The 14,332-nt window shown below is 44.6% G+C and overlaps 1 protein-coding gene across 1 annotated transcript in view; it reads left to right on the forward strand.

Moving 5' to 3' along the window:
- Positions 1 to 10,734, forward strand: part of LOC143275029 (serine/threonine/tyrosine-interacting-like protein 1) — a 19,576-nt gene extending 8,842 nt beyond the window's left edge. The window contains exons 7-11 of the mRNA XM_076579093.1: positions 1,193 to 1,219; positions 1,783 to 1,833; positions 3,326 to 3,420; positions 4,732 to 4,844; positions 10,565 to 10,734. Of these exons, the coding sequence (XP_076435208.1) occupies positions 1,193 to 1,219; positions 1,783 to 1,833; positions 3,326 to 3,420; positions 4,732 to 4,844; positions 10,565 to 10,696 (418 nt within the window). The 3' untranslated portion in view covers positions 10,697 to 10,734. The remainder of the gene's footprint in view (positions 1 to 1,192; positions 1,220 to 1,782; positions 1,834 to 3,325; positions 3,421 to 4,731; positions 4,845 to 10,564) is intronic.
- Positions 10,735 to 14,332: the final 3,598 nt, after the last annotated feature.

Genomic DNA, 14,332 nt, shown 5'->3' on the forward strand with positions numbered 1-14,332 from the left:
CCCAAATTCTAGGCCCTTTGAAAATAAAGGTTTACAAGTCAAAGGATATCTTGTGAGTCCTTCAACCTCAGTTCAAGGCCTTATAGAAATAAAAGTCAAAGGACCTCTTTTGAGTCCTTCAACCCAAATTCTGGGCCCTTTGAAAATAAAGGTTTACATAGCATAGGACGTCCTTTGAGTCCTTCAATCCAAATACTAGGTCCATTGAAAACACAGGGTTTTAAGTCAAAAGACGTGTTGAAAGTCTTTCAACACAGATTCGAGGCCCTTTGAAAATAAAGGTTTACAAGTCAAAGGATATCTTGTGAGTCCTTCATCCCAAATTCTAGGCCATTTGAAAATAAAGGTTTACAAGTCAAAGGATATCTTATTAGTCCTTCAACCTAAATTCTGGGCCCTTTGAAAATAAAGGTTTACAAGTCATAGGATGTCTTGAAAGTCTTTCAACACAGATTCGAGGCCCTTTGAAAATAAAGGTTTACAAGTCAAAGGATATCTTGTGAGTCCTTCATCCCAAATTCTAGGCCATTTGAAAATAAAGGTTTACAAGTCAAAGGATATCTTATTAGTCCTTCAACCTAAATTCTGGGCCCTTTGAAAATAAAGGTTTACAAGTCACAAGATGTTTTGTGAATCCTTTTGTCTGAATTCCAGGCCTTTTGAAAATGCAGAGTTTTAGGTTCAAAGGACGTCTTTGGAGTTCTTCAACCCAAATTCTAGGCCATTTGAAAATCAAGTTTACAAGTCAAAAGACACCTTGTGAGGTACCTTTAGTCCAAATCCTAGGCCCTTTGAAAATTAAGGGTTACAAGTCAAAGTTCAATTAATGAAAACAAAATACTGGGAAAAAAGGTAGGTAAAATGATGATCAGCATACAATTTCTGCTTTCTTTCTGTTTGTGTTCCTTCTCCTTCATAGTCAGAATTGTGTCTTTAAGTAAGGTAATATTTTGCTGTTGATTTTCATGGTGTGACAGATACAGGATAGGGATTATTACTGTTCATGATGTAACAGGTACAGGATGAGGATGGTTCCTGTGACAGTTCATAGTGTAACAGATATAGGATGAGGATTGTTACTGTGACTGTTCATGGTGTAACAGATACAGGGAGAGGATTGTTACTGTGACTGTTCATGGTGTAACAGATACAGGATGAGGATTTTTTACTGTGACTGTTGATGGTGTAACAGATATAGGATGAGGATTATTTCTGTGAGGTGAGGGTGGTCGCTGTGACTGTTGATGGTGTAACAGACACAGGGTGAGGGTGGTCGCTGTGACTGTTGATGGTGTAACAGACACAGGGTGAGGGTGGTCGCTGTGACTGTTGATGGTGTAACAGACACAGGGTGAGGTGGTCGCTGTGACTGTTGATGGTGTAACAGACACAGGATGAGGATTGTTACTGTGACTGTTGATGGTGTAACAGATATAGGGTGAGGTGGTCGCTGTGACTGTTGATGGTGTAACAGACACAGGGTGAGGGTGGTCGCTGTGACTGTTGATGGTGTAACAGACACAGGGTGAGGGTGGTCGCTGTGACTGTTGATGGTGTAACAGACACAGGGTGAGGGTGGTCTCTGTGACTGTTGATGGTGTAACAGACACAGGGTGAGGGTGGTCGCTGTGACTGTTGATGGTGTAACAGATAGAGGGTGAGGGTGGTCGCTGTGACTGTTGATGGTGTAACAGACACAGGGTGAGGGTGGTCGCTGTGACTGTTGATGGTGTAACAGACACAGGGTGAGGGTGGTCGCTGTGACTGTTGATGGTGTAACAGATATAGGGTGAGGGTGGTCGCTGTGACTGTTGATGGTGTAACAGATATAGGGTGAGGGTGGTCGCTGTGACTGTTGATGGTGTAACAGACACAGGGTGAGGGTGGTCGCTGTGACTGTTGATGGTGTAACAGATATAGGGTGAGGGTGGTCGCTGTGACTGTTGATGGTGTAACAGACACAGGGTGAGGGTGGTCGCTGTGACTGTTGATGGTGTAACAGACACAGGGTGAGGGTGGTCGCTGTGACTGTTGATGGTGTAACAGACACAGGGTGAGGGTGGTCGCTGTGACTGTTGATGGTGTAACAGACACAGGGTGAGGGTGGTCGCTGTGACTGTTGATGGTGTAACAGACACAGGGTGAGGGTGGTCGCTGTGACTGTTGATGGTGTAACAGATAGAGGGTGAGGGTGGTCGCTGTGACTGTTGATGGTGTAACAGACACAGGGTGAGGGTGGTCGCTGTGACTGTTGATGGTGTAACAGACATAGGGTGAGGGTGGTCGCTGTGACTGTTGATGGTGTAACAGATATAGGGTGAGGGTGGTCGCTGTGACTGTTGATGGTGTAACAGACACAGGGTGAGGGTGGTCGCTGTGACTGTTGATGGTGTAACAGACACAGGGTGAGGGTGGTCGCTGTGACTGTTGATGGTGTAACAGACACAGGGTGAGGGTGGTCGCTGTGACTGTTGATGGTGTAACAGACACAGGATGAGGGTGGTCGCTGTGACTGTTGATGGTGTAACAGACACAGGGTTAGGGTGGTCGCTGTGACTGTTGATGGTGTAACAGATATAGGGTGAGGGTGGTCGCTGTGACTGTTGATGGTGTAACAGACATAGGGTGAGGGTGGTCGCTGTGACTGTTGATGGTGTAACAGACACAGGGTGAGGGTGGTCGCTGTGACTGTTGATGGTGTAACAGACATAGGATGAGGGTGGTCGCTGTGACTGTTGATGGTGTAACAGATATAGGGTGAGGGTGGTCGCTGTGACTGTTGATGGTGTAACAGACACAGGGTGAGGGTGGTCGCTGTGACTGTTGATGGTGTAACAGACACAGGGTGAGGGTGGTCGCTGTGACTGTTGATGGTGTAACAGACACAGGGTGAGGGTGGTCGCTGTGACTGTTGATGGTGTAACAGATATAGGGTGAGGGTGGTCGCTGTGACTGTTGATGGTGTAACAGACACAGGGTGAGGGTGGTCGCTGTGACTGTTGATGGTGTAACAGACACAGGGTGAGGGTGGTCGCTGTGACTGTTGATGGTGTAACAGACACAGGGTGAGGGTGGTCGCTGTGACTGTTGATGGTGTAACAGACACAGGGTGAGGGTGGTCGCTGTGTGTGTCAGTGTGTCAGTGACTGTGTGTGTCAGTGACTGTGTGTGTCAGTGACTGTGTGTGTGTGTGTGTGTGTGTGTGTGTGTGTGTCAGTGACTGTGTGTCAGTGTGTCAGTGACTGTGTGTGTCAGTGTGAGTGACTGTGTGTGTCAGTGTGTCAGTGACTGTGTGTGTCAGTGTGTCAGTGACTGTGTGTGTCAGTTTCAAGGACGACGAACCAGTGCTGCACTTCCCGGTGGTGGACAACAACGACGCTGATCTCTTCCCTGTCTTTGAGCAGGCCTGCTGTTTTCTTGGTCTGCGTCTTGACGGATGGCCCCCGTTTCCTTGTGTTGTTGTTGTTGTTGTTGTTGTGGACATAGCGTGGTTGTTTTCCTGTTGTTATGCACAGTTCAAGGTTGTTTTGTTGTTGTGCATTACACCTGGTTGCCTTGTGATAGTGGCCATGCTGACTGCGGCATTTTGTTTTTTTAGTCATGCTGGTCTGTTATCTTTTCCTTCAGTTGGTGTTGGTGTTCTGGTTTGTCGCTTTTTTTTTTCTTCTTCTTGTTCCACTTTTTTTTTTTTTTTTTTGGCTTTTGTTTGTGTTTACACACTCTCACACATATACTGATACATACTTGTTTACAATGTATTTTTGTGTGTGTGTGCGTGTGTGTGTGTGTGTGTGTGTGTGTGTGTGTGATTGTGTTAGTGTGTGTATCAGTGTGTGTGTGTGTGTGTGTGTGTGTGTGTGTGTGTGTGTGGTCAACTTTGACAATTTCATTTTCTCTGGAAATCCTTTTTCTGTCAGCACCAGATTTGTCTTAAAATATAAATAGGAAAAGATCAGTTCTTTCCACACCTTCTAATTAGAATGCTAAAACACTTCAAGGAAGGGCCCCCATAGTAACAAAGAAGCCAAAGGCATCAGGTTAGCTGTTACATTTTTATTTCTCATTCACAAAACTTAACGCTTTTATCTCACTTATTGCCATACTGCTTAACAGCAGTAATTTTGTCATTTTTAGTTAAAGTATTTGTATTTATATTTGTATTTCTTTTTGTCACAACAGATTTCTCTGTGTGAAATTCGGGCTGCTCTCCCCAGGGAGAGAGCGTTGCTACACTACAGTGCCACCATTTTTTGGCTATTTTTTCCTGCGTGCAGTTTTATTTGTTTTTCCTAGTAGTAACTTCTTCCGCTTGTACAGAAGTTACATTGATGCATACATCTGGCAGGAACAGCAACTCTGTCAAGTAATGGGACATCAGTCTGAATGTCCAGTGGGAAAACAGCTGTACTTATCAGAAAAAAAAAAAGCATTATGTTTCTTGAGTCTGTCAAACATTGATTTGGCAGGAGATTGTCCATTTTGTTAACTGTGTGTATGTCTTTAAACAGCTTTATAATGATATCTTTCTAACCAGCTTGACATGTTCAGGGGGCTTTTGTTTTTAGTTGTTATCAGTTTAATTGCACATGTGTATATCTTTTAGCACATGTGGATTTTAAAACCTTGTAAAACACCTGTTCAGGAGTCTGTAAAGGGTTGTCAACACATGCAGTGATGTGGGTTTTTTTTTTCTTTTTTTCTTTTTTTTTCCCCCCTCTGTGTGTCGTACAGATGACATGAAGAAACAGGAAAAAGCAGTGCTGGTGTTCAGTGATCTGGGCATCAGTCGCTCTGCCACTGTCGTCCTGGCCTACCTCATGAAACACGACAGCTGGCCTTTGGAGGTCAGCAACAGCCTTGGTGACAATTTTGCACCTTTTTGATTATTATTATTAGTAGTAGTATTTTTATGTATTTATAGTAGTAGTAGTATTTTGTATGTATTTATTATTTTATTTATGTATTTATTTATTGTATTTTATTTTATTTTTTATATATTTTTTATTTTATTTTTTAAATTTTTATTATTATTTTTTTTTTTTTACTTTACTTATTTTATTTTATTCATTTTATTATTATTTTCTTTTTTTTTTCTCAAGGCCTAAGCGCGTTGGGTTACGCTGCTGGTCAGGTATCTGCTTGGCAGATGTGGTGTAGCGTATATGGATTTGACCAAACGCTACTGATACTGATACTGATACTTGGTGATAGACCCCGCATTTCCTTCACAAGCCTTCACACAGGTTTTCAGGTCGTGATGGCCACACACACAGGGCAACAGACTGGAGAGGCAAAAAAGTATGTAGAACTGTATGAAGAAACACATGTCTGCACACTTTTTTTTGTGTGTTGCTTTTCAAGGGACAGGCTAGTGAGCGAAAAACAACAACAACAACAAAAAACCCCAACATTTTCTGCACATATTTGTGGGTCATTTTCAACCCACACAGCCCGTGGAGCCTGGTGGAAAGTCCGGGTCTGTTCTGACCCACAGGGCTTGGGGAAGGGGCGCTGAATATATTTCTGCTGTGCATTGGAATAAAGTAACGGACACTGGCAGTGTTGCTGCAGTGCACGTTGATGACGTGAGGGACACTGTCTGCATTATACACTGAGCGGATTCACTGCAGTGCACGTTGATAACGTGAGGGACACTGTCTGCATTATACACTGAGCGGATTCACTGCAGTGCACGTTGATAACGTGAGGGACACTGTCTGCATTATACACTGAGCGGATTCACTGCAGTGCACGTTGATAACGTGAGGGACACTGTCTGCATTATACACTGAGCGGATTCACTGCAGTGCACGTTGATAACGTGAGGGACACTGTCTGCATTATACACTGAGCGGATTCACTGCAGTGCACGTTGATAACGTGAGGGACACTGTCTGCATTATACACTGAGCGGATTCACTGCAGTGCAAAAAGGGACGCTGACTGTGTTGATGCTGTTCAAATGAACAGAGGAAGGGGCATTGACTGTGTTGATGCTGTTCAAATGAACAGAGGAAGGGGCATTGACTGTGTTGATGCTGTTCAAATGAACAGAGGAAGGAGCATTGACTGTGTTGATGCTGTTCAAATGAACAGAGGAAGGAGCACTGACTGTGTTGATGCTGTTCAAATGAACAGAGGAAGGGGCATTGACTGTGTTGATGCTGTTCAAATGAACAGAGGAAGGGCATTGATGCTGTTCAAATGAACAGAGGAAGGGGCATTGACTGTGCTGATGCTGTTCAAATGAACAGAGGAAGGGGCATTGACTGTGTTGATGCTGTTCCAATGAACAAAGGAGACACTCTCTGTATTCAGGTTGCTCTCTTCAGGGAAAGCGTGTCGTTACACTACAGTGCCACCCATTTTTTTTGGTATTTTTTCCTGCATGCAGTTTTATTTGTTTTTCCTATTGAAGTGGATTTTTTGACAGAATTTTGCCAGGAACAACCCTTTTGTTGCCGTGGGTTCTTTTACATGCACTAAGTGGATGCTGCACACGGGAACTCGGTTTATCGTCTCATCTGAATAACTAGCGTCGTCACTCCATTTACTGCTGTTTAAATGAACAAGGAAGGGACACTGTCTGTATTACTGCTGTTCAAATGAACAAAGGAAGGGACACTGTCTGTATTACTGCTGTTCAAATGAACAAGGGACACTGTCTGTATTACTGCTGTTCAAATGAACAAAGGGAGGGACACTGTATTACTGCTGTTCAAATGAACAAAGGAAGGGACACTGTATTACTGCTGTTCAAATGAACAAAGGAAGGGACACTGTCTGTATTACTGCTGTTCAAATGAACAAAGGAAGGGACACTGTCTGTATTACTGCTGTTCAAATGAACAAGGGGAGGGACACTGTCTGTATTAGTGCTGTTCAAATGAACAAAGGAAGGGACACTGTCTGTATTACTGCTGTTCAAATGAACAAAGGAAAGGACACTGTCTGTATTACTGCTGTTCAAATGAACAAAGGAAGGGACACTGTATTACTGCTGTTCAAATGAACAAAGGGAGGGACACTGTATTACTGCTGTTCAAATGAACAAAGGAAGGGACACTGTATTACTGCTGTTCAAATGAACAAAGGAAGGGACACTGTCTGTATTACTGCTGTTCAAATGAACAAAGGAAGGGACACTGTCTGTATTACTGCTGTTCAAATGAACAAAGGAAGGGACACTGTCTGTATTACTGCTGTTCAAATGAACAAAGGAAGGGACACTGTCTGTATTACTGCTGTTCAAATGAACAAAGGAAGGGACACTGTATTACTGTTGTTCAGATGAACAAAGGAAGGGACACTGTATTACTGTTGTTCAGATGAACAAAGGAAGGGACAAAGTCTGTATTACTGCTGTTCAAATGAACAAAGGAAGGGACAAAGTCTGTATTACTGCTGTTCAGATGAACAAAGGAAGGGACACTGCATTACTGCTGTTCAAATGAACAAAGGAAGGGACACTGTATTACTGCTGTTCAAATGAACAAAGGAAGGGACACTGTATTACTGCTGTTCAAATGAACAAAGGAAGGGACACTGTATTACTGCTGTTCAAATGAACAAGGGACACTGTCTGTATTACTGCTGTTCAAATGAACAAAGGAAGGGACACTGTCTGTATTACTGCTGTTCAAATGAACAAAGGAAGGGACACTGTCTGTATTACTGCTGTTCAAATGAACAAAGGAAGGGACACTGTCTGTATTACTGCTGTTCAGATGAACAAAGGAAGGGACACTGTCTGTATTACTGCTGTTCAAATGAACAAAGGAAGGGACACTGTCTGTATTACTGCTGTTCAAATGAACAAAGGGAGGGACACTGTCTGTATTACTGCTGTTCAAATGAACAAAGGAAGGGACACTGTATTACTGCTGTTCAAATGAACAAAGGAAGGGACACTGTCTGTATTACTGCTATTCAAATGAACAAGGGAAAGGACACTGTCTGTATTACTGCTGTTCAAATGAACAAAGGAAAGGACACTGTATTACTGCTGTTCAAATGAACAAAGGAAGGGGCACTGTCTGTATTACTGCTGTTCAAATGAGCAAGGGAAAGGACACTGTCTGTATTACTGCTGTTCAAATGAACAAAGGAAAGGACACTGTATTACTGCTGTTCAGATGAACAAAGGAAGGGGCACTGTCTGTATTACTGCTGTTCAAATGAACAAGGAAGGGACACCGTATTACTGCTGTTCAAATGAACAATGGAAGGGACAAAGTCTGTATTACTGCTGTTCAAATGAACAAAGGAAAGGACACTGTATTACTGCTGTTCAAATGAACAAAGGAAGGGACAAAGTCTGTATTACTGCTGTTCAAATGAACAAAGGGAGGGACACTGTATTACTGCTGTTCAAATGAACAAAGGAAGGGACACTGTCTGTATTACTGCTGTTCAAATGAACAAAGGAAGGGACACTGTCTGTATTACTGCTGTTCAAATGAACAAAGGAAGGGACACTGTATTACTGCTGTTCAAATGAACAAGGGACACTGTCTGTATTACTGCTGTTCAAATGAACAAAGGAAGGGACACTGTCTGTATTACTGCTGTTCAAATGAACAAAGGAAGGGACACTGTATTACTGCTGTTCAGATGAACAAAGGAAGGGACACTATTGCTGCTGTTCAAATGAACAAAAGACAGGACAGTGGTTGTATTGCTGCTGTGCAAATGAACGAAAGACAGGACAATGATTGTATTGCTGCCATGAACACAATACAAAAATGGTTACCTACAAAACAAACCAAGGGGCTTACAAAATGTACATGGCAAGATTCATTTGGATTGTAGAATTCTGTTTTCATTGTGCATGTCGATGTGTGTGTCAAGTTGTGCTCATGTGGTGTGTATAAAATTGTGACTGTGCTGTTGTGTCTGTCGGCCAGTGCCCATGTTGTTTGTGTCACCCTGTTGCCATGTTGTTTGTGTGTGTCAGCTTATGCACATGTTGTGTGTGTGTGTCAGCTTATGCACATGTTGTATGTGTGTGTCAGCTTGTGGCCATGTTGTGTGTGTGTGTCAGCTTATGCACATGTTGTATGTGTGTGTCAGCTTGTGGCCATGTTGTTTGTGTGTGTCAGCTTGTGCCCATGTTGTGTGTGTGTCTAGCTGTGCCCACTTTGTTGTGTGTGTCTAGCTGTGCCCACATTGTTGTGTGTGTCTAGCTGTGCCCACATTGTTGTGTGTGTCTAGCTGTGCCCACATTGTTGTATGTGTCTAGCTGTGCCCATGTTGTTGTGTGTGTGTGTCTAGCTGTGCCCACATTGTTGTATGTGTCTAGCTGTGCCCATGTTGTTGTGTGTGTGTGTGTAGCTGTGCCCACATTGTTGTATGTGTCTAGCTGTGCCCATGTTGTGTGTGTGTGTCTAGCTGTGCCCATGTTGTGTGTGTGTCTAGCTGTGCCCATGTTGTTGTGTGTGTGTGTCTAGCTGTGCCCACGTTGTTGTGTGTGTCTAGCTGTGCCCACGTTGTTGTGTGTGTCTAGCTGTGCCCACATTGTTGTGTGTGTCTAGCTGTGCCCACATTGTTGTGTGTGTCTAGCTGTGCCCACGTTGTTGTGTGTGTCTAGCTGTGCCCACATTGTTGTGTGTGTCTAGCTGTGCCCACATTGTTGTATGTGTCTAGCTGTGCCCACGTTGTTGTGTGTGTCTAGCTGTGCCCATGTTGTTGTGTGTGTGTGTCTAGCTGTGCCCACATTGTTGTATGTGTCTAGCTGTGCCCACATTGTTGTATGTGTCTAGCTGTGCCCATGTTGTTGTGTGTGTCTAGCTGTGCCCACTTTGTTGTGTGTGTCTAGCTGTGCCCACATTGTTGTGTGTGTCTAGCTGTGCCCACATTGTTGTATGTGTCTAGCTGTGCCCACTTTGTTGTGTGTGTGTAGCTGTGCCCATGTTGTTGTGTGTGTGTGTCTAGCTGTGCCTATGTTGTTGTGTGTGTCTAGCTGTGCCCATGTTGTTGTGTGTGTCTAGCTGTGCCTATGTTGTTGTATGTGTCTAGCTGTGCCCATGTTGTTGTGTGTGTGTGTCTAGCTGTGCCTATGTTGTTGTGTGTGTGTGTCTAGCTGTGCCCACATTGTTGTGTGTGTCTAGCTGTGCCCATGTTGTGTGTGTGTGTCTAGCTGTGCCTATGTTGTTGTGTGTGTGTGTCTAGCTGTGCCCACATTGTTGTGTGTGTCTAGCTGTGCCCACATTGTTGTATGTGTCTAGCTGTGCCCATGTTGTGTGTGTGTGTCTAGCTGTGCCCACATTGTTGTGTGTGTCTAGCTGTGCCCACATTGTTGTATGTGTCTAGCTGTGCCCATGTTGTGTGTGTGTGTCTAGCTGTGCCTATGTTGTTGTGTGTGTGTGTCTAGCTGTGCCCATGTTGTGTGTGTGTGTCTAGCTGTGCCCCATGTTGTTGTGTGTGTGTGTCTAGCTGTGCCCACATTGTTGTGTGTGTCTAGCTGTGCCCATGTTGTTGTGTGTGTGTGTCTAGCTGTGCCCACGTTGTTGTGTGTGTGTGTCTAGCTGTGCCATGTGTACAGAGGAGAACACTGTGTCCTCAGCTGGCGTACCAGCACTTGCAGGAATGCCAGAACGCTCTGCGACCCAACCGTGCCTTTGTGGATCAGCTGTCGGTGTGGGAGGAGATGATGTTTGGAGCACGCTCAACCAATGTTGAAGATCCCAACTTCTAGTCTGTGTGTGTATGTGTGTGTGTGTGTGTGTGTGTGTTTGTGTGTGTTTGGAGCACACACAACATTGTGGCTGATACCTACTTGTAGTCTCTGTGTGTGTGTATGGAGCACGCTCAACCAATGTGGTTGATCCCAACTTCTAGTCTGTGTGTGTGTGTGTGTGTGTGTGTGTGTGTGTTTGGAGCACACACAACATTGTGGCTGATCTAGTCTGTGTGTAGTTGTGTGTGTATGTGTGTGTGTGTGTGTGTGGAGCACGCTCAACCAATGTGGTTGATCCCAGCTTCTAGTCTGTGTGTGGTTGTGTGTGTATGTGTGTGTGTGTGTGTGTGTGTGTTGGGTTGAGAGGGGTAGGGGAAGGTTAAGATTGGTGTGTCCATGTCAGTGAATGTTGGTGAGCTGTCTGTCTGTATATGGTGAAAGTGGAAAGGAAGATGGGGTGTTAGAGTCGGGAAGACGAGCAGTGTGGAGGGGAGGGTAGAGGAGATAGCAGGGAGGAGTGGTCAACAATGGTGGACATACGCCACAACCAGCCATGACTCAGCTCATGCTACTGGACTGGACACCAGTCGGTCAGTGGTTGTGTCAACTGAACTATGTGGTGTGTTGGACTGGGGTCTTTTCTCCACTCAGTCAGTGATGGTGTCACCTGAACTATGTGGTGTGTTGGACTGGGGTCTTTTCTCCACTCAGTCACTGATGGTGTCACCTGAACTATGTGGTGTGTTGGACTGGGATCTTTTCTCCACTCAGTCACTGATGGTGTCACCTGAACTATGTGGTGTGTTGGACTGGGGTCTTTTCTCCACTCAGTCAGTGATGGTGTCACCTGAACTATGTGGTGTGTTGGACTGGGATCTTTTCTCCACTGTCAGTGATGGTGTCACCTGAACTATGTGGTGTGTTGGACTGGGGTCTTTTCTCCACTCAGTCACTGATGGTGTCACCTGAACTGTGTGGTGTGTTGGACTGGGGTCTTTTCTCCACTCAGTCACTGATGGTGTCACCTGAACTATGTGGTGTGTTGGACTGGGGTCTTTTCTCCACTCAGTCACTGATGGTGTCACCTGAACTATGTGGTGTGTTGGACTGGGATCTTTTCTCCACTCAGTCACTGATGGTGTCACCTGAACTATGTGGTGTGTTGGACTGGGATCTTTTCTCCACTGTCAGTGATGGTGTCACCTGAACTATGTGGTGTGTTGGACTGGGGTCTTTTCTCCACTCAGTCACTGATGGTGTCACCTGAACTATGTGGTGTGTTGGACTGGGATCTTTTCTCCACTGTCAGTGATGGTGTCACCTGAACTATGTGGTGTGTTGGACTGGGATCTTTTCTCCACTCAGTCAGTGATGGTGTCACCTGAACTGTGTGGTGTGTTGGACTGGGGTCTTTTCTCCACTGTCAGTGGTTGTGTCACCTGAACTATGTGGTGTGTTGGACTGGGATCTTTTCTCCAGTCAGTCACTGATGGTGTCACCTGAACTGTGTGGTGTGTTGGACTGGGGTCTTTTCTCCACTCAGTCACTGATGGTGTCACCTGAACTATGTGGTGTGTTGGACTGGGGTCTTTTCTCCACTCAGTCACTGATGGTGTCACCTGAACTATGTGGTGTGTTGGACTGGGATCTTTTCTCCACTGTCAGTGATGGTGTCACCTGAACTATGTGGTGTGTTGGACTGGGGTCTTTTCTCCACTGTCAGTGATGGTGTCACCTGAACTATGTGGTGTGTTGGACTGGGGTCTTTTCTCCACTGTCAGTGATGGTGTCACCTGAACTATGTGGTGTGTTGGACTGGGATCTTTTCTCCACTCAGTCAGTGATGGTGTCACCTGAACTGTGTGGTGTGTTGGACTGGGGTCTTTTCTCCACTGTCAGTGGTTGTGTCACCTGAACTATGTGGTGTGTTGGACTGGGATCTTTTCTCCAGTCAGTCACTGATGGTGTCACCTGAACTGTGTGGTGTGTTGGACTGGGGTCTTTTCTCCACTCAGTCACTGATGGTGTCACCTGAACTATGTGGTGTGTTGGACTGGGGTCTTTTCTCCACTCAGTCACTGATGGTGTCACCTGAACTATGTGGTGTGTTGGACTGGGATCTTTTCTCCACTCAGTGATGGTGTCACCTGAACTATGTGGTGTGTTGGACTGGGATCTTTTCTCCACTGTCAGTGATGGTGTCACCTGAACTATGTGGTGTGTTGGACTGGGATCTTTTCTCCACTGTCAGTGATGGTGTCACCTGAACTATGTGGTGTGTTGGACTGGGGTCTTTTCTCCACTCAGTCACTGATTGTGTCACCTGAACTATGTGGTGTGTTGGACTGGGGTCTTTTCTCCACTCAGTCAGTGATGGTGTCACCTGAACTATGTGGTGTGTTGGACTGGGATCTTTTCTCCACTCAGTCAGTGATGGTGTCACCTGAACTATGTGGTGTGTTGGACTGGGATCTTTTCTCCACTCAGTCAGTGATTGTGTCACCTGAACTATGTGGTGTGTTGGACTGGGGTCTTTTCTCCACTCAGTGATGGTGTCACCCGAAGTATGTGCTGTATTAGAATTAGCAGTATTTGGATGTTACTACTGTTGATTAACAGGAAACCAAATTTGTATGTATAATATTGCGATACAGCAGTGTGCATATGCACGTACATACTTTGAACACCATTTTAATAATTGTTTTGTTTTGCATGACTTTTTTTTTTTATCTTGTAATTTTATACTACAAATACCAATACATATTTATTGCATAAAATAAACTTCAGTATTTTAAATTCTTTTAATTTGTGTATACTGCAGTTTGTCTAATACATGTTCAAAGAGTAAAAGAAAAGCAACAGATGTGTAAATAAAATGATTATCTGTGGTTTTATCTGAACACTAATATTTGAGGCTCAACACTCGACTTATAGCAGAGACTGACAATTTCTTGCGGCTGGGCCAAGAGCAAATTGAGAGCTGTATGATCAATGTTTTTTAAAAAAATTTTTTTTTACTGCAATGGAATTCATTTATAGCTTAGTGTTTTGTGAAGGATTGTGATTCAAAGTAGTACATGACGGGCACAATAGCTGAGTGGTTAAACTTAAAGCATTGGACATTCATTCTCAGGGTCCTGGGTTCGAATCTTGATCATGGCACCTGGTGAAAAGGGTGGAGATTTTTCTGATCTCCCAGGTCAACATATGTGCAGACCTGCTTGCGCCTGAACCCCCTTCGTGTGTATACACAAGCAGTGGGTTCAGTGGGTTATGGAAACAAGAACATACCCTGCATGCACCCCCTGAAAATGGATTATGACTGCCTGCATGGTGGGGCAAAAACGGTCATACACGTAAAAGCCCACTCATGTACATATGAGTGAACATGGGAGTTGCAGCCCATGAATGAAGAAGAAGAAAGAAGAAAACTAGGAGGCAAAATTGCAATGGCTTCAGCCTTGCGGGCTATTTGGTCTCTGGTGACCATTTCAGCGCCATCTGTCCTGAAGCCCTTTTGGCTGAGAGAGTGGGGATGTCTCTTCAGCATATTCAAATTCTAGTCAAGAGAGTCGGGACAGCGGTTGCCTCCTCTGTTGTTCTAATGGTCATCGTCAGAATGACTGATTACCAAACAAAACACTCCACAACACA

The sequence above is a fragment of the Babylonia areolata genome, chromosome 29 (assembly GCF_041734735.1).
Source record: "Babylonia areolata isolate BAREFJ2019XMU chromosome 29, ASM4173473v1, whole genome shotgun sequence".
Taxonomy (NCBI): Eukaryota; Metazoa; Mollusca; class Gastropoda; order Neogastropoda; family Buccinidae; genus Babylonia; species Babylonia areolata.